The sequence below is a fragment of the Adiantum capillus-veneris genome, chromosome 11 (assembly GCF_014529385.1).
Source record: "Adiantum capillus-veneris isolate H3 chromosome 11, ASM1452938v2, whole genome shotgun sequence".
In the NCBI taxonomy this organism is placed as follows: Eukaryota; Viridiplantae; Streptophyta; class Polypodiopsida; order Polypodiales; family Pteridaceae; genus Adiantum; species Adiantum capillus-veneris.
Window position 1 is genome coordinate 55,121,580 of NC_140941.1, and position 27,352 is coordinate 55,148,931.

The 27,352-nt window shown below is 44.8% G+C and overlaps 1 protein-coding gene across 1 annotated transcript in view; it reads left to right on the forward strand.

Annotated features, from left to right (window-relative positions):
* LOC147447258 (protein CHLORORESPIRATORY REDUCTION 6, chloroplastic-like) overlaps positions 1 to 27,145 on the forward strand; it is a 54,373-nt gene extending 27,228 nt beyond the window's left edge. Inside the window, exons 2-4 of the mRNA XM_086523105.1 lie at positions 26,101 to 26,232; positions 26,366 to 26,589; positions 26,718 to 27,145. Of these exons, the coding sequence (XP_086379231.1) occupies positions 26,101 to 26,232; positions 26,366 to 26,589; positions 26,718 to 26,909 (548 nt within the window). The 3' untranslated portion in view covers positions 26,910 to 27,145. The remainder of the gene's footprint in view (positions 1 to 26,100; positions 26,233 to 26,365; positions 26,590 to 26,717) is intronic.
* The last annotated feature ends 207 nt before the right edge of the window (positions 27,146 to 27,352 follow it).

A 27,352-nucleotide genomic window follows, 5' to 3' on the forward strand; every position in this document is an offset into this window, starting at 1 on the left:
TGAAAGAGGAGATATCACAAACTTTCGATGAAAACGGATATTTTGAATGGACACGGTCACATCAAGACAGTCATGCATAAACGAAGAGTGCATGCCGGGAGCAAACCCAGAGGCCACAATGGGATCAATGGGTCGAGCTTCTAGACGTGCGCTCTTCATGACAGTCGCTAATCACATCATACATAATACCAGAATCAATGAAGACCAAAATGTGTTGACCATTCACATAACCGTAACAATGTATGAGAGATGCATCGGCATGATCGTGAGAAAACTTGGGACACATTAGTGTGCTCTCTGATTGCATTTATAGAAGATGTGAATTCTGTGGGTTCCTTTGTGGGTTCTTTAGGTTTGTTCTTAGGACAATCTCGTCTTATATGACCCTTAGTGTGACATTGATAACATCTTCCTTCTTTAGAATAAATGACTTGTTCTTCTGACGTTATGTATCCTCCTACAATTCCTTGTGTGACTTTTTCATATGGGGTGAGCTTAGGTTTAGCAGGTGTGTTAGCTTTACCCTTAGATTCATTGTGAGAGTTTTTTTCCGAAGGAGTAGAGAAAGATTGGCTAGAAGAGTTACTGTTCTTACCATTCGGTGGGTTCGGAGGAGTCTGAGAGGTAATATGTGAAGACTTGTTCTCCTTAGGCTTTCCTTTGTCATCTCCTCTGCGAGAGCAATCCCTACCGCCTTGTTGAGATCTATTGGATCGAGTACTTTGACATCAAACTTGATGTAAGGTGCAACGGAATGAATGTTGTATTTTCTCAAGATTAGTGATCTTTATTTGCTCAAGGTTCCTTTTAGTTCTCAGGGAAAGAGAGAGCTTTCCGTCTTATGGAGTGCTATGATCACGAACAAAGTGAGTGATATTGTGCGTGCAAGTGAATGAGACTGAGAGAAGGAGAGAGAAGAGATACGACACCCGAGAGGTTGTAAAACCCTCCTCCTCAGGCCCCACTCTCGTCGGCGAGAGTGGTCTAACTTGATTGCACAAAGGTGTACAATGCGAATGCAATGGACTGATGCAAACGGAGACTATGTCGATGAAGACGATGAAGACTTTAGGGCTGAATTCGATGCTTCTTTATCTGCTGTCCACAAAGGGGCAAGGCTGAAAATCGGTGCTACTTTGGGGGCTGAAATTGACTGCTTTTGTCGGGCTGAAATGGTGAGGAGAAAACGCTGATGTGTCTAGGTTAAGGCTGCGTTTTTGAAGAACTGCTGCCGGCTGAAAACGCTGAGAATCTGCTGCGTTTTCCAAGGCTGAACTGATGGTAAAAACGCAGGGTTTGCTGCAGGCTGAATAGCGTTTGTATGGCTGAAATCGCTGCAGAACTTCAAGGGAATGCTAGCGTTAGTAAACTGTTGATGCTGCTGCCAGATGGTAAAAACGCCAGGGCAAGTGTGGACTTGGATGGCGATGGGCAGGTTCTGGAAAGCGCCCAAGGAGGGAGAGGCAAGCTATGATGAAAACGCTGGCTCTGGGTGGAGTGGCATCGCCAAGGGTTTGGGGAGGGTCTTGCTGAGAGAGGGAGGGAGTCGGGACACTTGTTGCTTGGGGAAGCCTGCTGTGCCTTTGCTCATCTGCCAATCTGTGCTAACTTGGGTTTTGCTTATATATTAACTTACCCCATTTGCCCTACTGAGTATCCAACAAAAGTCACTTAATAAATAAGTGGAAAATGTCAAAAATAGGGAAAAATGGGATAAAGTCACTTGAAAAATCCCCGAATTGACTCTGATAGAATCTGATGGAAATGCTTATGCTTATGCAGTGTGCAACCAAAGGATATGCATCTATACTGAGTGACTGGGCATGCACGGTCTACGAGTAGACTCACAAAAGTGCCAGATTACTTCTAATCTAACTTGACTGGACTTGACGGAAACCTTGCTATGGTGTAGCTTGTCCACGGACACATAGGGTTGGGATGTGTCACGTGACATCCCCTCCTTTTTAAAGTGAGGTACTGCTACCGAGCTGCATGGCTTCATTGTAGTGTGCCAACAACTCTGGATAATCCTTGAAGAACTTTTCGTCTACCCACACCGCTTCGTGGGTTCCTCGATCTTTGAACTTCAAAAAATATTGTCGTACTTGTTTCTTCGAACCATGGCGAAACCGATGCAACAAGACTTGCTCCGGCTCCATGACTTTTGCTTCATCGATGATCTCCGGTTCTTCTTCTTCCGAAACGTCCTTTGGAGGTGTTCCCTGAAACACTTTCAACCAAGAAACATAGAAAATGTTGTGCATTGACCATGAGTTAGGCAACTTAAGTTCATTGAAACCTCATTAATCTTTTTGATGATTGGAAATGGACCATACATATGAAAAGATAACTTAGGACATTTCTTTCCAACTTGCTTAAGACGCTGTTTCATGATTTGTAGATACACCAAATCTCCTTCCTTGGTCGAGACCTCCTGACGATGCTTGTTAGCCTGTCGAGAATAAGATTCCTGAGCCTTGCTTAGCCGAAGCTTCCAACTCTCAGAAATCTCATCCAATGATTGACTCTCAGCATTGGCATCAGGCATTTGACTGCTCAGAAAATTGTGACCACCACGCTTGGCGATCACTCCAATGTGCATTAGGCATAGACTGGAGCCACTTGAGGGCTTGATGATCTGTGCGCACTGTAAACTCTCTACCATACAAAAAATGCTTCCAATGCTTAAGAGAGTGAATGACAGACAAAAGTTCTTTATCATAAACTGAATAATTCTTTTCCGCACTATTGAGCTTCTGGCTAAGGAAAGCTACTGGGCGACCATGCTACTGGAGCACAGCGTCTATGGCGACATTGCTCGCATCCGTCCATACCTCAAAGGTGTCATCCCAAGAGGCAAGGATAAGACACGGTGCTTCTGTCACCGCAACCTTGAGAGTTGCGAAAGCCTCAATGGCTGCTTCGGGCAAGTCTACGCGCTGACGGCGAGTCTTAACCCCTTTCAACACATCAGTCGTAGGTGCAGCAATGCGTGCAAAATTCTCTATGTGCGAACTATATGCTTGACAAAAACCAAGAAAAGAACGCACATCATATGCAGTTTTGGGCAAATCCAAATTACAAACCTGTTCCATCTTCGTGGGGTCTAGCTTGACGCCTTCTGCAGAAATGATATAACCCAGATAAGTCGTTTGGATGAGTGTCAGTTGTATATTGCAGCTAAGAAGTCGGAATTTTTTCTTACTGAAGTCAGTTAGGACCCTTTCAACATCTAATTCATGTTGCTCCCACGATGCAAAAAAAATGAGAATATCATCTAAAAAGATGAACACACATACACCTACCATATCGCCGAAACGACCTACCATGAGACGATTGAACGTACCCATGGCTCCTGTCAATCCAAAAGGCATAACAATATACTCCCATTGCCCTCGCTCAGTGTGAAAGGCGGTCTTGAAAATATCTCCTTTGAATACCCGTACCTGATGGTATCCACTTTTGAGATCGACCTTGCTGAAAACCTTCGCCCCCTGGAGCCTATCCAAGATATACTCAATGCGAGGCATCGGAAACATGTTCTTGAGGGTCATCTTGTTTAATGCCCTGTAGTCAACACACAAACGAGACGAACCATCCTTCTTGCGAACGAACAAAATAGGAGCAGCAAAAGGACTTACACTAGGACGTATGAATCCTCTAGCCACCAACTCCGTGAGTTGTCGCTCTAACTCTTTCTCCTGTGATTTGTTCAAACGGTAGGGAGCCTTACTGACAGGCTGCGCTCCCTCCATAAGCTCGATGCGATGGTCCTCCGGCCGCTCCGATGGGAGACGAGGTGGAAGATCATTCTGCAAAAAGAGATGTTTATATTTCGTAAACAACTCCGAATACTTACCTGGAGCCTGAATGCTCTGGGAAACTGGAGCAACATAAATGAATGCCGCTTGTGCTCCTCGTCATAATTCACCCTTTACCTGTACCCGCGAGATGAGAGGCAAAGAATGCAAGCCCTTCTTAGCACGAATGATGAGAGGGGAATCAGTATCGGAATGTAAAGTGATCGTGTTAGCACCAAATTTAATGTGAGCATCAAGTTCACGAAACCTTTTAATGCCTAAAATCATCACACATCCGGAGAGAGGAGATACAAGAAATTTCCTATGAAAAGAATCTTGTTGAACGGTAAAAAGCACATCAAGGCACTCCTTCGTGATGACAGAGTCCATACCAAGAGCGAAGCCAGAAACCTCGAGAGGAGATTTCGGACTAACCTCTAGGCGGGCTCTTTCAACAAGAGGGGGACTAATCACATCATGCATACTGCCTGGATCAAACAATATAATAAAACGTTGTCCTTTTACATGACCATAACACTTCAAGAGAGATTCATCAATGTGTGTGTCAGAGTCATGAGAAGATACAGGTTGTGTTGTGACAGAGTTTGTGGTAGTTGTGGGTGCCTTTGGTTCTCTAGGTGGGACTGTCTTAAGACAGGCCTTTTTAATGTGACCCTTGACATGACATTGAAAACATCTACCTTCTTTAGTATAAATCACTTGTTCTTCAGCTGTGATGTATCCTCCTATAATTCCTTAAGAAGCTTTTTCATCAGGGGTGAGCTTAGGTTTTGCAGGTGCTTTAGCTTTACCCTTAGATTCATTGTTAGAGTTCTTTTCCGAGGAATTAGAGGAAGAAGGGCTAGAAGAATTACCATTCTTACCGTTCTTACCATTCTGTGTTCTGAGAATTCTGAGATGTCCCTTGAGAAGACATGTTCTCCTTAGGCTTTCCCTTGTTGTGCTTCATCTCTTGGGTGAGAGCGATTGCTACCGCCTTGTTGAGATCCGCGGGGTCAAAGACTTCGACATCAAACTTGATGTATTCGTCTAACCCAAAGAGAAAAGCCTCTTTGCGCTCATCATCCGATTTGCCTAATTGAGTGCCTAGCTGCAAAACACGGTTAGAAAAAGACATCATTGGCATACCATGTTGCTTGAGATTACGCCAATCCTCTTTCAATCATGCGAGGTACTGAGGTTGCATAAACCGCGCCTTGAGCTTGTCTTGGAAATCAGCCCAACTAAAAGAGAGGGGTGTGAAATCGTCGGCTGTCTCTAGGTGCGCGGCTAGCTGTGCCTCTTGCCATGCATGGTACCAATTTATGGCATCACCGGCAAGGTACATAGCTGCCGTCAAAACTTTGCTATTGCTGGTCTTCTTAGTTGTCGCAAAATAAGCATTAAATTGATGCAACCAAGAATGAATAACAGTAGCATCCATCTTACCATCATACTTACTGAAAGTCAACTTTTCCGTGACTGGGTTGTTGGAATCCGCATCGTGGCTTGCACCACCAGAGGAACTCCCACGATCTTTGGGTGGTTCGGTCTTCGAGGCTAGCAATTGGGCAATAAATTCTTGATTGCGAAGCTCCCTTTGAGCTTCACGCTCGGCGTTCTTTTCTGCTTTTCGTTCATTTCGTTCCTCGCGCTCGCGTTCGAGAGTAAGTCTATTTTCTTCTTGTTGTGCCACAAGTTTTGCGTGTCTTTCATCGCGCTCACGCTCCTGAGCAAGGCGATTGTCTTCTTGTTTTGCGGAAAGTCTTGCGTTTCTTTCATCGCGCTCACGTTCTTGAGCAAGGCGACTTGCTTCTTGTCTATCCATCATGGCCATCATCTGCTTGACCATTGCCTCCATAGCACTTGGTGGCGTAGATGGCGAAGGGGGAGGGTTGAAGAAATCATCTCAGGGTGGGGACGAGTCTTCGTCGCCTCTCTCATGCTCATCACGTGTATGCGAAGTATGCATTCCGCTTCGGGTGACCACCATGCACTATGATCTTGGGTTCTTAAGCTCGCGAGGAATTTGGGTTCTTGAGGTCCTTGATTCGTGAGAATCTTGGGTTCTTGAGGTGTTCTTTTGCTTGCAAATCGCGTTTGGGAAGGATCTTCTCTTCACGCGAGTTCTACTCCTTTCTGCGGGCGCACCCCTTGCCGGCCTTGCGCTCACACCAAGGTTGCTTTTTCCCACCTCACGTCGATTGGCCGGCCGCTAAGTGCATGGTCCGCTCTCAATGAGTGAAAAGAGACACAAGGGGAGGTTGGACAAGCCCTTCTTTCTTGGGATTCCTGTCACTCTTCAACAAAACACGATTAGGAATCGCCACGCCCAAGTAAACTTGGGTTCGTGCGACCGCAACAAGCAAAAACAATTCTTGTGGTTCTTTCCTTGAGTAATGCAGAACACTTCCAAAGCTCTGATACCAATGTAAGGTGCAACGAAATGAATGTTGTATTTTCTCAAGATTAGTGATCTTTATTTGCTCAAGGTTTCTCTTAGTTCTTAGGGAAAGAGAGAGCTTTCCATCTTATGGAGAGTGCTATGATCACGAACAAAGTGAGTGGATATTGTGCGTGCAAGTGAATGAGACTAAGAGAAGGAGAGAGAAGAGATACGACACCCGAGAGGTTGTAAAACCCTCCTCCGAAGGCCCCACTCTCGTCGGCGAGAGTGGTCTAACTTGATTGCACAAAGGTGTACAATGCGAATGCAATGGACTGATGCAAACGGGGACTATGTCGATGAAGACGATGAAGACTTTAGGGCTGAATTCGATGCTTCTTTATCTGCTGTCCACAAAGGGGCAAGGCTGAAAATCGGTGCTACTTTGGGGGCTGAAATTGACTGCTTTTGTCGGGCTGAAATGGTGAGGAGAAAACGCTGATGTGTCTAGGTTAAGGCTGCGTTTTTGAAGAACTGCTGCCGGCTGAAAACGCCGAGAATCTGCTGCGTTTTCCAAGGCTGAACTGATGGTAAAAACGCAGGGTTTGCTGCAGGCTGAATAGCGTTTTTATGGCTGAAATCGCTGCAGAACTTCAAGGGAATGCTAGCGTTAGTAAACTGTTGATGCTGCTGCCAGATGGTGGTAAAAACGCCAGGGAAAGTGTGGACTTGGATGGCGATGGGCAGGTTCTGGAAAGCGCCCAGGGAGGGAGAGGCAAGCTATGATGAAAACGCTGGCTCTGGGTGGAGTGGCCTCGCCAAGGGTTTGGGGAGGGTCTTGCTGAGAGAGGGAGGGACACCTGTTGCTTGGGGAAGCCTGCTGTGCCTTTGCTCATCTGCCAATCTGTGCTAACTTGGGTTTGCTTATATATTAACTTACCCAATTTGCCCTACTGAGTACCCAACAAAAGTCACTTAATAAATAAGTGAAAAATGTCAAAAATAGGGAGAAATGGGATAAAGTCACTTGAAAAATTCCCAAACTGACTCTGATGGAATCTGATGGAAATGCTTATGCTTATGCAGTGTGCAACCAGAGGATATGCATCTATACTGAGTGACTGGGCATGCACGGTCTACGAATAGACTCACAAAAGTGCCTGATCACTTCTAATCTAACTTGACTGGACTTGACGGAAACCCTGCTATGGTGTAGCTTGTCCACGGACACATACGGTTGGGATGTGTCACATGACACTTGATATACTCGTCCAATCCGTATAGGAATGCCTTTTTGTGCTCATCATCCGATTTGCGTAATTGGGTGTGAAGCTGCAAAACACGATAACTGTCACGTGCACATCTAACCCTATGTGCATGTGGACAAGCTACTTCAGGTCTAGGGTTCGGGTCAGCTTACGAAGTCTTCTAGAATTTTTGTGAGCCTGTGCGCAAGCCGTGCATGTCCAGGCACTTAGAGTAGTTGCATATCCTCTGGTTGCACACAGCATGATCATCAACATGACAGTCAGTACCCATCATGAGCATTTTACAGTGCACAGAAACTATTTTCCCTATTTTATCCATTTTTCACTTATTATTAATAAGTGACTTTGTTGGGAAAGTGGGTAGGGCAAATTTGCTAAGTTCTAAAAAAGAAACCTAGCGCTAGCACTTCTGGCAGAAGAGGCAGCAGAAGTCTACCAACTTACAGTGCACCTTCTCAGCAAGAGCGGCAGGTGACCTAGCGTTTCCAGCCAACAACTGATCAAGACCAGAGTTTTGGCAATCGTCTAGTCTAGCATTTCCAGATTTACCAGATCAGCCCTGGCGTTTTGCAGATCCCAGATTAGGCCTAGTGTTTTTGCAAATCCCAGATTAGGCCTAGCGTTTTTGCACCTTGCTGACAGCATCAGCGTTTTGCAGATTCTCGGCGACAGATCAGCCCTTAGCATCAGCGTTTTCAGTTTTCAGCACTTAGACTCCACACTACCCCGCAGCAGTTCCTCGCCGCACGGTTAGATCAGCCGGCGTTTCCAATTTCAGCCCGCTGTCCGCAGATTTCAGAATCTTCGTTTTCAGCGCATCATCGTCGCGTCTTCGCCATCGCCGTCCTCGCCGACACAGTGTCATAATTCAGTAGCTAGCAGATTTCAGCCCCTAGCGTTTTCAGATTTCAGCCCGTCTCGTCGTTGTCATCATTGTCGTCGACATCGTTGGCAAGTCCATTGCATCTAGACCATTGTACCAGATTTGTGCAATGAATAGCATAGACCTCTCGCCATAGAGAAGGGGACCCTTAGAGGAGGGTTTGATACGGAGTGTGCCTAATACTACAAAGCCATTTTCCGATGCTACATGCAATTTTGCCTATTGTCCTTAGTGCCTGTCTGAAAATGCTGCCTTAGGCTGAAAAAAAACGCTGAAGTAGGTTGCTGAATCTGCTGCAAATTTGGCTGAAAAACGCTGGTCTAATGCTGTCCAATAACGCTCTTTGGCTGGTTGTAAAACGCTGACTTACTGTTGTAGGAAAACGCTGATCTTGAGCTTGAAAAACGCTGAATTGGCTGAGTCTGCGGGCGCTGATATGAAGGGCTGAAACGCTGAGGTTTAGGCTGAAAACGCCAGAGCTTCAAAGGGGGTCTTGCTTGAGAGAGAGAGAGAGAGATGCCTGCTGCAACGGGTGCCTGTGCTCTCCTGGCTCTTCTGCTAGAAAACCTAGCGCTAGCTTTTCCTTATATATTATCTTAGTCAAGTTGCCCTATCCAGTTCCCAACAAAAGTCACTTAAAAATAATAAGTGAAAAATGTCAAAAATATGGAAAATAGGTGTATGCACTGTAAAAATGCTCCTGATGGGAAAGCTGATGATCATGCTGTGTGCAACCAGAGGATATGCATCTAATCTAAGTGTCTGGACATGCACAGTCTGCGAACAGACGCACAAAAGTGCCAGATCACTTCCTAAGCTAGGCTAATTGAACTGAACTGAACTGAACCCTTGCCATGAAGTAGCTCGTCCACGTACACATAGGGTTAGATGTGCACGTGACATCCCCTCCTTTTCAAAGTGAGGTACTGGTACCAAACTGCATGGCGTCGAGGGAGATCGCCAATAGGGTCTGGAATCCTGGAAAGGACTCTTCACCGGCCCACTCTGATGCGTGGGTCATGCGATACTTGAACTTCATAAAGGTGTGCAACGCTTGCTTCTCTGGGCCGCGCCGAAAGCGACACAAAGTCATCTGTAGCTCCTTCAATGCTTCAACTTCGTCTAGAGTCATGCGTCTACCTTCTTCAAGAATCTCCGAAGCTGAAAATTCCTGAAACCACTTTTAACACAAAAACATGAACATACCCATTCCATGTAAAGTGACTGGAAAAATTCTAGTCTTCTTGAAAGACTGTGCATGCAATGTAGATGAACATAGAGACGGAGTGCCAAACCGTTCTTCAAACACACGCAAACAATGGAGCGAATCTTGATTTTCTGATCTACATCAATCAACTGTGGCAAATCACAACGGAAATGCCCATGCTTGCTGCTCAATCCTTCATGTGCTCTTTTGGATACCTTTGCCATACCAAGGAAGAGACATTGAATGTGAATTCCTTGGGTGCAAGCATTTCATATTTTTATGAATCATCCGCATACATCCGTGCTCATTCATGAGTGAATCGTGTTCATCGTACAATATGTCATGCCTAGGAAAAGGGATCACATAAGGACGGTGACTAAAATACAAGAAAGCATCACGAATGAAACACTCGAACAATTCATGCTGACTCATCATTCGAACACATAATACTTCCTGTGAGGGTTCTTTAGGCCTCGACTCGAAAGCCAAGATTGGTTCGCATCAACTAAACTATCATCCTGGTGAACAATCACATCATCTTCCTGCAAATCATCATGCTTGTGAGAAATCACATCTTGATCATGCAAATCATCACGCTCATCATTATGCTTATCATCATGCTTGTCATTATCATGTAAATCATGTGTGCCATGCTTTGGAGAAGACGAGACTGAGAGTCTCCTTCTCCGGAATCCTTTCAATCTTTGCCTGCACATTAGAAATGAGAGATGAAGAATGAACAACTTGCTCTCCACGATTGACAAGGGGAGAGTCACTTTTGGCATTGAAAATGAACGTATTTTCTACCCAATCAATGAGAGGGTTATGTTCACGAAACCATCGAATGCCCAAAAGCATATCACATCCTGAAAGAGGAGAGACTACAAATTTTTTGCGGAAGGACACTTGTTGAACAGTGAACAAAACATCAAGGCACTCTTGCGTGATGAGAGAGTTCATAGTGGGAGAGAAGCCAATCACCTCGAAAGGAGATGTCTTGCGAACCTCCAAGCCGGCTCTTTCGACAAGAGAGTCACTAATCCAATCATGCATACTCCCTGGGTCAAAGAATATGCCAAAACGTTGACCATTCACATGACCATAACACTTAATGAGAGACTCATCAATGGGAGGCTCATGAGAGACTTGGGTCACACTCGTGTTCTCATTTATCGCATCGACAAAGGAAGTGGTTCTGTGGTTTCTTTAGATTCATTTGATTCAAGCTTAGGACATGTTCTTTTTATGTGACCCTTGATGCGACAATGAAAACAACGACCTTCCTTAGAATAAGTGCTTTGCTCTTCCGGTGTGATGTATCCACCTAAAATTCCTTGTTCTACCTTTTCATATGGAGTGAGCTTAGGTTTAGCAATTGTGTTAGCTTTACCCTTAGGTTCACTTGGAGAGTTCTTTTCTGAGAGACTATTGGAAGATTGGTTAGAAGAGTTACCGTTCTTACCAGTTTGTAAGGTGCAGCGGAATGAATGTTTGAACTTTGCTCAAGACGAGTGCTCCGAACTGTGCTCAAGGTTCCTTTTGTTCTTATGGAAGAGAGAGCCTTCCGTTCTTAATGAGAGAGTGCAATGATCACAAACAAAGTGAATGGACACTGTGCCTGCAAGTGTATGAGACTGAGAGATAGAGAGAGAAGAGAATACGACATCAGAGATGTTGTCAAACCCTCCGCCGAAGGCCCCACTCTCTATGGCGAGAGAGGTCTACTTATGATTGCACAAATCTCTACAATGCTTGGACTTGCCGATGATGTCGACGATGATGAGGACGACGACGAGACGGCTGAAAACTGAAAACGCTAAGGGCTGAAATCTGCAAATCTTTATCTGCTGAATTCTGACTCTATGTCGATGACGATGTCGATGGCGACGATGGAACGACGACGAGCTGAAAACGCAGATGCTGAAATCTGCGTTTTTCGGGCTAAAACTGTAAACCTTGTGGAAACTGACTGTGCGGCGAGGAACTGCTGCGGGAAGGTGAGATCTGCGAGGTTCGAGACTTGATCTGCGGTGTCTAAGGGCTGAAAACTGAAAACGCTGAGGTTTCTTGGTGTTCCGTCACTGTGAATTTGCAAAATGCCGGGGCTGATCTGCAAACCAAAAACGCTAGGGCTGAAAATTGATCTACTGTCGTCGGATGTCCTGCAAATGCAAAACGCTAGGCTGATCTGTGGTTCTGTTGACGCCAGGAATCTGCAAATGCAAAAACACTGGCTGATCTGGGGTCTTGATGCAAAACGCTAGCCTCTCTGCTGTGTAGCAAAAACGCTAGGCCTTGCTGCAGGGGGTTCCTGTTGAGAAGGTGCCTGTTGAGCGGTGCTCCTGCTGCCTCTTCTGCAAATTAGTGATAGTCTAGGTTTGCTTATATTCAAACTTACTCAATTTGCCCTACCTACTTTCCAACAAAAGTCACTTAAAAATAATAAGTGAAAAATGTCAAAAATAGGGAAAATAGGCTAAATGCACTGGAAAATTCTCCCGAAGGATTCTGATGGGAATGCTTATGATCATGCTGTGTGCAACTAGAGGATATGCATCTACACTAAGTGACTGGGCATGCACGGTCTGCGAATAGACTCACAAAAGTGCTAGAACACTTCTAAATCTAGACTGACTGGACTGACTGAACCCTTGTCGTGTTGTAGCTTGTCTACGGACACATAGTGTTGGATGTGTCATGTGACATCCCCTCCTTTTCAAAGTGAGGTACTGGTACCGAACTGTATGGCGTCGAGGGAGATCGCCAATAGCATCCGGAATCCTGGAAGGGACTCTTCGCCGGCCCACTTTGATGTGTGGGTCGTGCGATACTTGAACTTCATAAAGGTCTGCATCGCTTGCTTCTTTGGGCCGCGCCGAAAGCGACACAAAGTCTTTTGTGGCTCCTTCGATGCTTCAACTTCGTCGAGAGTCATGCTTCTTTCTTCTTCAAGAATCTCCATGGCTAAAAATTCCTGAACCCATTTCCAACACAAAACCATGAACATACCTATTCCATGTAAAGTGAGTGGAAAAAATCTTGTCGTCCTAATAGATTGTGCATGCAATGTAGATGAACAAAGAGACGGAGTGCCAAACTGTTCACCACATACACGCAAACAATGAGATCGAATCTTTCTCTTATGATCTAAAGCAATCAACTGTGGCAATTCACAACGGAAATGCCCATGCTTGGTGCTCATACTTTCTTGTGCTCTTTCTACAAATGTGTCATGCCAAGGAAGAGACATGGAATGTGACTTCCTTGAATGCATACCTTTCAGCTTTTCATGAACAATCCGCATACATTGGTGCTCATTCATGAGTGAAACGTGCTCAACGTACAATATGTCATGCCTAGGAAAAGGGATCACATAGAGACATTGACTAAAATACAGGAAACGATCACGAATGAAACACTTGAACAATGCGTGCGTACTAATCATGCAAACACATAATACTTCCTGTGATGGTTCTTGGGACCTAGGCTCGAGAGCCAAGATCGGTTCTTCCTGAGGAGGTTCTCTAGATCTAGGCTCGAGAGCCAAGATTTGTTCTTACTGATTGATCGAATCTGCAATGAAGTTAGCTTCATTAGACAAAGCATCCACTAAACCATCATTCTTGTGAAAAATCACATCATCTTCATGCAAATCATCATGCTTGTGAGAAATCACATCTTGATCATCATGCTTGTCATTGTCATCCAAATCATCATGCTTGTCATTGTCATTCAATGCATCATGCTTGTCATTGTCATTCAATTCGTCATGCTTATCATCATGTAAATCCTGTGTGTCATGCTTGGGAGAAGACGAGACTGAGAGAGTCTTCGGCTCCTGAATCCTTGCAATCTTCGCCTGCACATTAGAAATGAGAGAGGAAGAATGAACGACGTTCTTGCGATCCAAGTCTGTTTTTCTTTCTTCGTACTTGCAATCAAATTCTTTGGCCTCCATGCGTAATTGCTTGTGCTCACGCTCCATGGTTGCCATTCTTGCTTCGTGCCATGTTGTCATCATGTCCATCATCGTCTTGCTCCAAGCTTCCATAGGATCTGGTGCAATCCTTGGCGTGGATGGGGAAGGGGGAGGGTCTGAAAAACCTCCTAGTGGGGAAAATTCTTCGTCGCCTCTCTCATGCTCATCACCTCAAAGCGAAGTATCCATTCTGCTTCAAGTGATGACCATCCACTGAAGTTGAGGGTTCTTGTGGGTTCTTGGGGTTTTGGGTTCTTAAGTTCACGCGGAACTTGGGTTCTTGGGGGTCTTGAGGTTCTTGAGTTCTTGAGGTTCTTTTTTCGCTTGCAATCTGTGTTTACGAAGGATCTTCTCTTCACCTGAGTTCTACTCTTTCTCGTGGGCGCACCCCTTAGCGGCCTTGCGCTCACACCAAGGTTGCTTTTTCCCACCTCACGTCGATTGGCCGGTCGCTAAGTGCACGGTCCGCTCTCAATGAGTGAAAAGAGGCACAAGGGGAGGCTTGACAAGCCCTTCTTTCTTGGGATTCCTGTCACTATTCAAAAACACGATTAGGAATCGACACGCCCAAGCGAACTTGGGTTCGTGCGACCTCAACAAGCAAAATAAATTCTTGTGATTCTTGTGGTTCTTTCCTTGAGTGATACAAAACACTGCCAAAGCTTTGATACCAATGTAAGGTGCAGCGGAATGAATGTTTTCACTTTGCTCAAGATGAGTGCTCCGAATTGTGCTCAAGGTTCCTTTTGTTCTTATGGAAGGGAGAGCCTTCCGTTCTTAATGAGAGAGTGCAATGATCACAAACAAAGTGAATGGACACTGTGCGCGCAAGTGTATGAGACTGAGAGATAGAGAGAGAAGAGAATACGACACCAGAAATGTTGTCAAACCCTCCTCCGAAGGCCCCACTCTCTATGGCGAGAGCGGTCTACTTATGATTGCACAAATCTCTACAATGCTTGGACTTGCCGACGATGTCGAGGACGATGAGGACGACGACGAGACGGCTGAAAACTGAAAACGCTAAGGGCTGAAATCTGCAAATCTTTATCTGCTGAATTCTGACTCTATGTCGATGACGATGTCGATGACGAGGATGTGACAAAGACGAGCTGAAAACGCAGATGCTGAAATCTGTGTTTTCCGGGCTAAAACTGTAAACCTTGTGGAAACTGACCGTGCTGCGAGGAACTGCTGTAGGAAGGTGAGATCTGCGAGGTTCAATACTTGATCTGCGGTGTCTAAGGGCTGAAAACTGAAAACGCTGAGGTTTCTTGATGTTCCGTCGCAGTGAATCTGCAAAACGCCGGGGCTGATCTGCAAACCAAAAACGCTAGGGCTGAAAATTGATCTACTGTCGCCGGATGTCCTGCAAATGAAAAACGCTAGGCTGATCTGTGGTTCTGTTGACGCCGGGAATCTGCAAATGCAAAAACGTTGGCTGATCTGGGGTCTTGATGCAAAACGCTAGCCTCTTTGTTGTGTAGCAAAAACGCTAGGCCTTGCTGGGGGTTCCTGCGGTGCTCCTGCTGCCTCTTCTGCAAATTAGTGCTAGTGTAGGTTTGATTATATACAAACTTACTCAATTTGCCCTACCTACTTTCCAACAAAAGTCGCTTAAAAATAATAAGTAAAAAATATCAAAAATAGGCAAAATAGGCTAAATGCACTGGAAAAATCCCCTGAAGGATTCTGATGGGAATGCTTATGATCATGTTGTGCGCAACCAAAGGATATGCTTCTACACTAAGTGACTGGGCATGCTCGGTCTGCGAACAGACTCACAAAAGTGCCAGAACACTTCTAAATCTAGACTGACGGGACTGATTGAACCCTTGTCGTGCTGTAGCTTGTCCACGGACACATTGGGTTGGATGTGTCACGTGACCTAGTCTTACCGTTCTTACGTTCTGAGGAGTGTGAGAAGTCTGAGAGGTACTTGTCGAAGTCTTGTTTTCCTTAGGCTTTCCCTTCTTGTGCTTCATCTCCTGTATGAGAGCAATCGCTACCGCCTTGTTCAGACTGATTGGATCAAGTACCTCCACATCAAACTTGATATACTCGTCCAATCCATAAAGGAACGCCTCTTTGCGCTCCGCATTCGATTTGCATAATTGAGTACCGAGCTACAAAACACGATTAGAGAAAGACATAACTGGCATACCATTTTTCTTGAGATCGCGCCAATCGTCCTTCAATCGTGCGAGGTACTGGGGTGGCATAAACCGCGCCTTGAGCTTGTCTTGGAAGTTGGCCCAATTGAAAGAAAGGGGCACGTTTTTGTCGGCTTCCTCTAGGTGCCCGGCCAACTGTGCCTCTTGCTATGCGTGGTACCAATTAATGGCATCACCGACAAGGTACATGGCTGTCGTCAAAACCTTGCTATTGCCTGTCTTCTTAGTTGTCGCAAAATAAGCATTAAATTGATGCAACCAAGAATGAATAACAGCAGCATCCATCTTACCATCATACTTACTGAAAGTCAAGACTGGGTTGTTGGAGTCCGAATCTCGGCTTGCGCCACTTGATGAACCACCAACATCTTTGGCCGGCTCGGGTTTTGAGGTGAGAACCTGTCGGACCAACTCTTGCATGCGTAGGTCTCTCTGTACCTCACGCTCGGCCTCCAAGGCCGCTCGTCTTACTTCGGCCGCTTCGCGCGCTTGCTCACGCTCACGCTCAATAGTCGCCTTTCTTTCTTCGGCCACTTCCTTTCTTGCGTCGGCCGCCAAGCGCGCTTGCACAAGCTCACGCTCCTAGTAGCCTGTCTTTCTTTGGCTGCCAAGCGAGCTTGCTCCAAGTCGGCCTGTCTTGCTTCGATCGCCAAGCGAGCTTGCTCCAAGTCGGCCTTTCTTGTTGCTTTTCTTTTTTTCCGTTCCTCGTCCGCCAAGCGCGCTTGTTCACGCTCGCGATCTTGTCTTTCTTGGCGTTCACGCTCTACGGCAACGCGAGTCGCTTCTTGTTTTGCCATCATGTCCATCATCGACTTGACCAAAGCCTCCATAGGATTTGGTGCAATCCGTGGCGTAGATTGGGAAGGGGGAGGGTTGGAAAAACCTCCTGGTGGAGAGAATTCTTCTTCTCCTTCTTCATGCCCATCACCTTCATGCAAAGTATCCATTCCGCTTCGGGTGATGACCATCCACTGAAGTCTTGGGTTCTTAGTTCACGAGGAACTTGGGTTCTTGCGGGTCTTGGTTCTTGAGGTTCTTGAGGTTTTGGGGTCTTGAGGTTCTTGAGGGTCGTGAGGTTCTTTTTTAGCTTGCAATCCGTGTTAGAGAAGGATCTTTTCTTCACCCGAGTTCTGCTCTTTTCCGCTGCGCACCCCTTGGCGGCCTTGCGCTCACACCAAGGTTTCTTTTCCCCACCTCACGTCGCTTGGCTGGCCGCTAAGTGCCCGGTCCGCTCTCAATGAGTGAAAAGAGGCACAAGGGGAGGTTGGACAAGCCCTTCTTTCTTGGGTTTCCTGTTACTCTTCAAAAACGATTAGGAATCGACACGCCCAAGAGGACTTGGGTTACGTGCGACCACAACAAGCAAAAAAAAATTATGTGGTTCTTTCCTTGAGTGATACAGAACACTCCCAAAGCTCTGATACCAATGTAAGGTGCAGCGGAAGTGAATGTTGATCTTTGCTCAAGATGAGTGCTCCGAACTGTGCTCAAGGTTCCCTTTTACTTAGGGAAGGGAGAGCCTTCCGTTTTTTAATGAGAGTGCAAGTGATCACAGACAAAGTGGATAAACACTGTGAATGAAGGTGTTGAGATTGAGAGATAGAGAGAGAAGAATACGACACCAGAAAGTTGTCAAACCCTCCTCCAATGGCCCCTCTCTCGATGGCGAGAGAGGTCTATGCTACTGATTGCACAATTTGATACAAGGGGCTGATGCAATGAGTCTAAGTGCTGCTATGCCGAAGTCGACGGTGCGGACGATGATGAGGAAGCTAAGGCTGAAAACTGAATGCTGTGAGTTGGTTCTTGTCGCACCAAGTCGGGGCTGATCTGTGTGCTTAGTGCCTTGCTGAAAACGCTGCCTTAGGCGGAGAAAAAACGCTGAAGTAGGTTGCTGAATCTGCTGCAAATGTGGCTGGAAAGCGCTGATTTAATGCTGTCCAAAAACGCTCTTTGGCTGGTTGTATAATGCTGACATACTGCTGTAGGAAAACGCTGGTCTTGAGGCTTGAAAAACGCTGAATTGGTTGAGTCTGCAGGCGCTGATATCAGGGGCTGAAACGCTGAGGTTTAGGCTGAAAACGCCAGAGCTTCATAGGGGGTCTTGCTTGAGAGAGAGAGAGGGAGATGCCTGCTGCAACGGGTGCCTGTGCTCTCCTTGCTCTTCTGCTAGAAAACCTAGCGCTAGCTTTTCTTAGTCAAGTTGCCCTATCCAGTTCCCAACAAAAGTCACTTAAAAATAATAAGTGAAAAATTTCAAAAATAGGGAAAATAGGTCTATGCATCGTAAAAATGCTCCTGATGGGTTTTGATGGAAATCTGATGATCATGCTGTGTGCAACCTGCCATGAAGTAGCTTGTCACGTACACATAGGGTTAGATGTGCACGTGACAGTGGTTGATACACGGATCAGTTAGCTTTTGGACGCGAACAATAAAGCCAAAAAGCATGACAAAAAGCAGAAGAAAGGAATTGACTTCCCGGGCTATTTGGGTCGTCAATCTATGTTTACATCGGCGAAAAAGCAGAAGAAGCGTGTACGATTTGAAGGACTACCCAGTTCTTCTTCTTCTTCTTCTTCTTCTTTTGACAGTTCTTCTAGCTTTTTTGATTCGAGCGAAGAAGACAGAAAAGGGAAAAAGGGAAGCAAAAAGCAAAGCTTCGAAAAGGGCAAAGAAGACTAAATTTTGCCCAGTTTTTGATAGTTCTACGGAGGACTCGTCCTCCGACAGTTCGGACTCTGATGGTCACAGGTTTTATGCCAAAGGAAAGCATTTTTACAGAGCCAATCAATATGATTTTCTCGACAACAAGGGAAAAAAGCCCAAAAGAATTCGAGGGAGGACAGGCAGTAAAGTTTGAGCACTTTTCAGGGTTTCGAGATGCTCCCAAGACTTTAGCCTTTATCCAACAGTTTGACATAGCATTCTCTGGAGGCCGCTATACAGAGCACTCCAAGATCAGACGGGCGACACCCTTTCTGAAGGCAATGCACGGACTTGGTGGTCCACTTTGTTGTTAAGGAAACAAGCGCCGACAAAGTGGTTGAAATTTAAGAAACTCTTTATTTCATCATGCTCACACAAGAATACGAACGAGACGTGATTACTGAGTTCGGATGGTCAAGACGGAATCATTGGATTCTTACTGTGAAAGATTTTGGAAAATTTTTCTACCTATTTCATCCTTTAAGAAGATCAGTTTCGGGGAACAAGTTGAACGATTTAGTTGTGGGTTTCCCAAAGAAATTCGAGACTACTGTATCGAACAGAAGTCCGAGTCTATACAACAGTTGGCGGGACATGCGAAGCGGGGATTTGCTATACATTCGGGTAAATTGACTTACCCATCAAATGAACCTTCAACAAGTCATAGCAGAAACAATCGACAAAGAGATAGACGACCTTCACTGACAGAAGATCAAAGAGATGAATATTTCAAAGCAGGGAAGTGTTTTGAATGTGGAGAACAAGGACATATCGCTACAAAGTGTCCCAAACGGACACAAGAATTAGAATGACTGGCACATTGACAGAACAGCAGAATGAGCTGGAAGAGTTGTTTTTGAATTAGCATTATTTGGCTTTATGAATTTATGAAACAAGACTTTTTGAAAGATGATTTTGAATTTTGAATAAAACTGATGTTTTCTGAAAGAATCTGGAAAAAAGAGCAAGATTAAGAATGAGATGGAGCAGTGACAACTCCTGAATGACCCTGATAACAAATCATGAATCACGACTGATTCAATGGAATGAATGACTGGACCACTCTGTTCAGTATGAACTTAGTGATGGATTGGGATCCCCGGAAAAGATTTCTCGCACATGACAGTGCTTGAGGGAAAAATTTCTCGCACACGACAGTTCTTGAGGCGAATGACTACTTGCACACGACAATGCTTGAGTCGAAAAAAATATCTATAGACATGATCGCAATATGGGATTAGTTAACCCGACATCAGTGAGGTCCGGAATGGATCTAGATGTGGTTACTAAATATGTTGCTGGCAGTCATGGTCTGAGATTTGGAATGAATGTTTCTGTGATTGGAATGATTGTTGAATGTGATTTGTCATGTGATGTCCTGTGATGTTATGTGCAGTAATGTGACTGTCGTCTTTGTACATGTGCTAGATGTGTCGTGTCTAGTGCATCGGTACTAAGAATCAATGTCTACTAAGACAGTTTATGGCCTCTGTCTGTTTTCCAGGCGTAATCGAGGGCGATTCCAATGCTTTCAAGAGGGGGGTATGTCACAAACTGGTAACGTGGCATGCCCGGACACACAGGCAATAGGATGACGTTGCAGAATCCCACATTATGCACTGCATTGCTGATGTGGCAGAATCCCGAAAATTATGTTGACATGCTAACGTGGCAGATTTCGTACGATGTTGACGTGGCAGGGCCGGAAATTACGCTGGCCACTGTACGGATTTCCGCAAATCACGTTGTTCCTTTTTTTAAAAAAGATTTTGGGATTAGTTGCTTTTGGAACAATTGCTTTATTTTAAAAGATTTTAAAGTTTGAAAGTTTTTGAGTTTAATTGCTTTTGGGGCTCTGCTTTTGGCATCCCTTGTAAGAATAAAAGAGCGCTAAGGGCCTCACTCTTCAGAGCATCTGGATGCAGAGTCTAAGAGCAGAGGTTCCTACGGGAGTTGTACTTTGCTCAAAGATTAATATAAAAGAAATACCGAAAGGGGCATCAGTTTTTGGGGCCAATCTCGCTTGGCACGGAACTACGTCAGGCCATGTCGACCAAATTGAATTGTGATTTTAAAGTTGTGAAGTATTTTAAGTGATTCTCTCTCGTGTCGCGGTAGAATCTTGACTTGGAGTGTCCAAGTCGGTTACATTGCTGATCTTATCAAGCACTTGAAAAGGCCCATAATAACTCATATTGAGCTTAGGAAATTGCTGTTCCTTGCTCTTCATCTTCGTTAACCTTGCCTTCTCAAACCTTAAGAGAACCCAATCACCAGGTGACAACAACAATTGACGACGGTGACGATCAACATCCTTTTTCTGCTTTTCTTGAGTCTTCTCCAATGCAATTTTAATTTTCTTGTACATTTCATCCATGTTCTCAACATATGGATCTGCCTCAAAGATCTTGTCCGTTGTATGCAAAATGAGAGGAACCTTTTTGCCGCCTTCAACAATCTCGAAAGGTGCCTTGCCAGTTGACGAATGCACTGTATTGTTATACGCATACTCAAGCATAGGCAAATAATGTTCCCACTTGCCCTTATTATCTTGTCCTTTGTATGCAAAATGGGAGGAACCTTTTTGCCGCCTTCAACAATCTCGAAAGGTACCTTGCCGCCTTCAACAATCTCGAAAGATGCCTCCTTTGAGCCGACGCCCACTTTGGGTATGGCAGTCCTAACGGACATCCGCTGGACGGGGGCCTTTTTCTACCAGGCGAAAATCCTGGAGTACCTGGGCAAGATTCAGTACGGTCTGTGAGTTACAAGGGTTTGTCCCTCTCTCTCAGCCTTGGTCCTTAAATGCATCACTGAATTCGTTTGGTGATTTCCCGACGCTACCCTCGGGTGGCGTGACTAACAAGGGAACATGGACTGACTAACATGGCATGAAAAGACTTTTTACTCCCCCGAGGGGGAAACTTGCTTCCATTCCCCGTTGACATGCCACGATACGGCATGGAGGCGCTTTTCCCCTTGTCGGCAAGTCCGCAAGGTAATTTGTCTTTGACTCGTTTGCGTGCACGCGAAGCAAAGGCAGTTCCTTGCTGGCTTGCCGGCTCTAGCCCAAAAAAGTAAAAAGTAAAAAAGAAAGGTGCCTTGCCAGTCGACGAATGCACTGTATTGTTGTACGTATACTCAAGCAGAGGCAAATACTGTTCCCACTTGCCCTTATTATCTGACACATAGCATTTGAGTAGATCCAAAACAATAGAATTAGCCTCTTCTGATTGTCCATCAGTTTGCAGATGAAACGAAGAAGAGAATCTGAGCGTAGTGCCCATGTTCTCAAACAATCCTCTCCAAAACAAACTCGTCATGCGAGGATCACGATCACTGACAATCGATTGTGGCATACCATGTTACTTAAACACATTGTACATGAACAAGCGTGCCATCTGATAAGATTTTATCTTCTTCCTAACAGTGATAAAATGGGCTTGCTTGCTGAACTTGCCGGAATCGGCAGTGGTTGTAACAACTCTGGTGCCTTTTGCCTGTCAAACTTGACCTTTTGGCAAATCACGCATGCTCGTACAAAGGCATCCACATCTCTCCTCAAGGTAGGTCTATAGGAGAATGTTGTACCGCTTCAACTGTCGCATCAATACCACGATGCCCTGCATATGGTGGGACATGACTTTCTACCATGACCTTACGTCGCAATGGCCTAGTGACACAAAGTCTACCATGCATCATCATTAAACCGTCTCTGAGGAGGTAGTGCTCATTACGTTGTCCCTCTTGTAACTTTCAAAAATCCTTGTGAAGTCTTCATCTGTAGCATATTGTTCCTTCATGTCATCAAGCTCATGATGATAAGGAATTGACACAGTTGAAATTTGTGGCTTTCTTGATAACGCATCAGCCACAACATTCTTCTTGCATTCCACATGCATATTTTGGAAGTGAAACATAGAAAGAATGTTTTGCCCATCGCATATGTTTTTTGGATAGCTTTGATTGTGTCAAGAAGTATTGCAAGGTCTGATGGTCTGTTTGGACAACAAAATCAGCACCTAAGAGGTAGTGCTTCCAACTAGAAAGCGCATGATACACGGCCAAGAGCTCTTTCTCATATACTTGCATAGTCTTCTCCGGCCCTTGCAAAATTCGACTTTCATAAGCTACTACCTGTCCATCTTGCATTAGCACTGCTTCGATGCTACTGCCACACGCGTCACACTGGACCACAAATGACTTCTTGAGATTTGGCAAAACAATTACTGGATCTGAAGTCAACTTTTCCTTTAAGAGACTAAAAGCTGAAATCCCTTTTGGATCCATCTGAAAGTGACCTCTTTCTTTTGCAAGGCGTGAAGAGGTGATGCTATCTCTGCAAAAGTCCTGATAAACACAATCCCAAGAAGCTTCTGACATCGTGCACAGTCTTCAAGTCTGGCCATGTCTTAATAGCTTCGACCTTTGCGGGATCCATTCTGACACCATCCTTTGACACTATGTGGCCAAGAAAGTGGATCTCTTCCAAGAAGAATTCACTTTTCTTAGGATTGACAAGTAACCTTTGACTGCGCAACTTTTCGAACACAATGGTCAAGTGGCGCCTATGCTCCTCTTCATTCTTCGAGTAGACTATCGTGTCGTCAAAGAATGTGCCAACAAACTTCTGTTGCGAGCGGAAAATCCGGTCCATCATTCTATTGAACGTGGCAGGAGCATTTGTCAGACGAAATGGCATCACTAAGAACTCATAAAGAGCAAATGTCGTTCTAAACGCAGTCTTGTGCACATCCTCTGGCCTTATACAAATCTGATGGTACCCACTCTTGAGGTCTATCCTGTTGAAAATTGCAGCACCCTCTAAACGATCAAGAATATCATTAATCCTTGGAATAGGAAACCTATTCTTGATGGTATTCTTATTCAACGCACGGTAATCAATACACATGTGCCATGAGCCATCCTTTATCCTTTTTCTGTACTAGGAGCACTGGGTAGCAAAAGGGTGAAGAACTAGGTTGGATCCCTTCTCTAATAACTCCTCAACCTGGCCCATAATCTCTTTCTGTTGCACCGCGTTAACCCTGTAGGAGGTCTATTTGGTGGGCTACACCTTGGCACCAAATCTATCCGATGGTCCTAAGATCTCTCCGGCGGCAATTGCGACGGTAATGAATCAGAAAAACAATCAGTAAACTCTCGCAAAAATGCTGACCTTTCTTTATCTAAAACAGATAAATTTGACTGACAATTATCTGAGACATCACATGCAAAAATCAAGTACACGGAAAGATGATTCTTTATTACAGAAGTGATAGCCGAAGCAGATACAATAGGGATAGACTCCCCTTTGAGCTTTACATCCAAAACACGAGTTTTGCCCCGATGTTGAAGGGTGATCGTCTTATTGAAGGCATCCAGCACTTCGTGTACTCTGAACATCCTCGGAATTCCAAGTAGCGCATGGCATCCTTCCACTGGCATGATATAAAATTCTTTTGTGTCTACATATGATTGAATATGTAGACACAACTTTCCAATAATGGGAATAATACACTCTGAGTGGCCAAGACATGCAAACCCTCCTCTGTCGTGTACCCCATCTCTTCAGCTTTGATGCCCAACTTCTTTGGCACCTGGATCAAAGAAGACGAGTGCCGTTTGATCTCTGACTTTACCCCATGCTCTGCATAACTCGCTAGCATCTGTATTTGGCTTGTCACCCACCATATCTGGCACCAAACCTGTCGTGGGCTTAGGTTTCTTTCCTTTCTTATCTTCTTTATCATCCGAATCAGCTGGCCTTTTCCTTTGTGGACAATCTGTAGCAAAGTGACCAGGCTGCTCGCATATAAAGCATTTAGTTTCACCCATCAAGACCTTCTTTTCCTTGAGCGACTTGCACACAAACGGCTTCCTTTTTGGCTTCTTTGCCTGCGCTCCAGAAGTCCCGGCTGAGTCCTTATCCTTGTTGTCCTTTTCTGACCCCTGTGACGCTTCTAGAGCAGTTTTCACAAAGGGCTTCTTTGCTGAGAGAGAGAGAGTCTACACTACATGAGGGAGTTCCACGCCCAAAAGAACTGGCCCCAAAGACTGGCGCCCCTTTCGTTATTTCTATTATTGATCACTGCAAAGTATAACTCCCGAGGGTCCTCTGCTCTCAGACTCCGCGTCCAAATGCTCTACAGAGTGAGGCCCCAAGGGTCCTTATAAACATTACAAGGGATGCCCAAAAGCTGAGCCCCAAAAGCATCAGGTTTAAAAGCATCTTAGCCCAAAAGCTAGCACTAGGGGCTGTCAGTGCGTTTTGTGGAAATCCGTACAGGTACCACATCAACAGCGCATTTGCGGGTTCGGTAGAGCTGCCACATCATCAGCCCTTCACGCTTCATTTAGCCTTTTGTCCCTTGGGCCCCATCGGACAAGACCCCATAAGTTGGTGCAACTTATAAAAATTGGTGTCCTTTCATTTTTGGCCCCTTGGATTGATTCTGTAAGTTGATACAACGTCTTCTACATCTTTCAGTAGGGCTTTGACGCCTCTCTATCCGGAGTCTGTCCTTCAGGTCATGCCACGTCATCACTTTGTGACAATTGTCATCCGATTCATTTTTTTGCTGCACCTTTGATAGTTGGTGCGTGATTGTAATATTCTGCCATTAATATTTACTATATTCTCTTATGTCTGGTGCAAATTTGTGCTCGAAGTGTTACCTCTCATAGTAGACGAAGTGTAATCATTAAAAATTAAAACTGACCGTGTTTTATCTGTTCTTTTTTAAAAACTGTCTTTGGGGCAGGCCTTAGCCATTTCTATTTCTGTCCCTACTGTTTTCCCATGTGACTTTGTAATACCCAGAATTTGTGTGTGAGAGAGAGAATGTTGTATTGAAATATGGATTGGTTGGGCTGATGTTGGATCTGGGTTTCTTCCACTTGCATAACTCCTGTAGCTGGGGATTGAGATTTCCAATATGATTTCTGGTGAACTTCAACTCTCCTGTTACACAAGCAATCCGAATACTTTTCTCTGGAGTGAGGCTTGTAGGGAGAGGATGTAAAGAACATCATCACTGTTTCTTATATGTGCTACCCAAATACACAATCAAGAATAACAAAATCCTGTGAACAAAACAACAGCTAGATAAAGTTGGCTGGGATAAAAAGAAGTTGGGTAGAGCAATGGGAAAAGCTAGCCAAATGAAGCTTTGTACAAGAATTCAACTTCAATTTCATGCTTTTAACAGATGCCGAATTTTGTTCAACAAACAGGTAATTGTTTATGTGAGGAGTCACCGCACGTCTCTTTGGCGGTTTTGTCTGGGGGTTGTATTTATAAATGTTGTCATTGGAACTAGCTTGATTTTTTTTTGTGAAGCTGCAAACTCGATTGAGTGCATGCTGGGCCATAGCATTACTGTGCATCATTTTGTTGTCACGTTATAAATGTGCATCATTTTGTTGTCTGGGGGTTGTATTTATAAATGTTGTCATTGGAACTAGCTGGATATGGCAGCTTCCTATCTTGTAGCTTGGTTTTTTTTTTTGTGAAGCTGCAAACTCGATTGAGTGCATGCTGGGCCATAGCAATACTGTGCATCATTTTGTTGTCACGTTATTAATTTCTAGACCTATGAAGGTGCTTTCCATACTCTTGATAAGACTCATTGTCCGTAAAGTCGATCTTTGAGTTACATTAACAGAAGAAAGTACATTCTTTTGCATTGTAGCTGATTATACAATGGAACCGGCACCGCCTCCGACAGATGGTCGCATTGACATCGTCATCAACAAGTCTATAATTCAGCAGTTGGACTTGTCACCCGCTCATGCAATGCTTAGGGGCTATGCACATCGAAAAGGTGACATCTTTGATGAATGCTGTTTTATTTAATGGGTTTTTAAGAACTTTTTGTAAAGTGCGGACAATTTTTTTTAGGGTGTAGGATTGAGTCTTCTTTTGGTTCTCATTGCAGGTATGCCACTGACTTGCAGGTGATAAGACCCTGCAAGATCCGAAAGAGTTACTTCGTCGAACGGTGGGATTTGTGATTAATTACGAATGGGATGATCCTAACGATATGCGGGAGCTATCGGAAATGCCAGATGTAAGGCTGTGGTTTGTTCTCCTAGATTCCATGTACCCGTGGCTCCCAGTTGTACTGGATTGGAGAGCTGGTGAACTAGCCCGGTATACTGCCATGTTGGTGCCACATCAGGTTGTCCTCATCACCCATCTCAAGAGTTTCATTCCCGAGTGGCGAAGAGGCTCGTTTGCAATCAAAACTTAACTTGTACACCAAGTGGAAGTTGATTTTGATAAGTTTATATTGTGTTTATGTGGCAGATGAAGAGGAGAGAGGGTCTTGCGTTCAATCCAGAAGCACTGGAACTGTTTGTAATGAGCAAATTGTTTACCGTATATCCATGGCTACAGACCATAAAGGTGGCAAAGCCTGATGCCAAGGTGAATGACATGTTGCGAATTTTGGGTTACACGATTGATGCAGAGCTTTTCCAGCTTCTCGAATCAGGATAAAACGGTGATGAAAGGAAAGTGACCTTATTGGCTCTTTCTCGAAAGATTTGGGCCCCTTGTAAAGATTTTAAGTTGAAATTGCTGTCATCAAAATGTTTCATTGAGCAGACTCGGCGTATGCTGTAGCACACTCTAACGTAATGTTGCTATGCGCTATTTCGACATTGTACATCAGTGCATGCTGTGGACATTGTACATCAGTGCATGCTGTGGCACAATTTAAAGTGATATTGCTATGCTCGTCTTTCAAGAGAGAATGATTGTGGCTGGCACCCATGAAATGAGATCTTATAACTTTCTGCATTTACTTTGACAATTCTAAATTGAGTCTGTTGATGCTCTTGATTGCACACTATAGAAGGTGTGTGCTGGCCGAGGCACTTGGTGACTAAATTTTAGACCTGTCAACCAAGAAAGTAAAGTTATCTGCGTCTTGACCACTT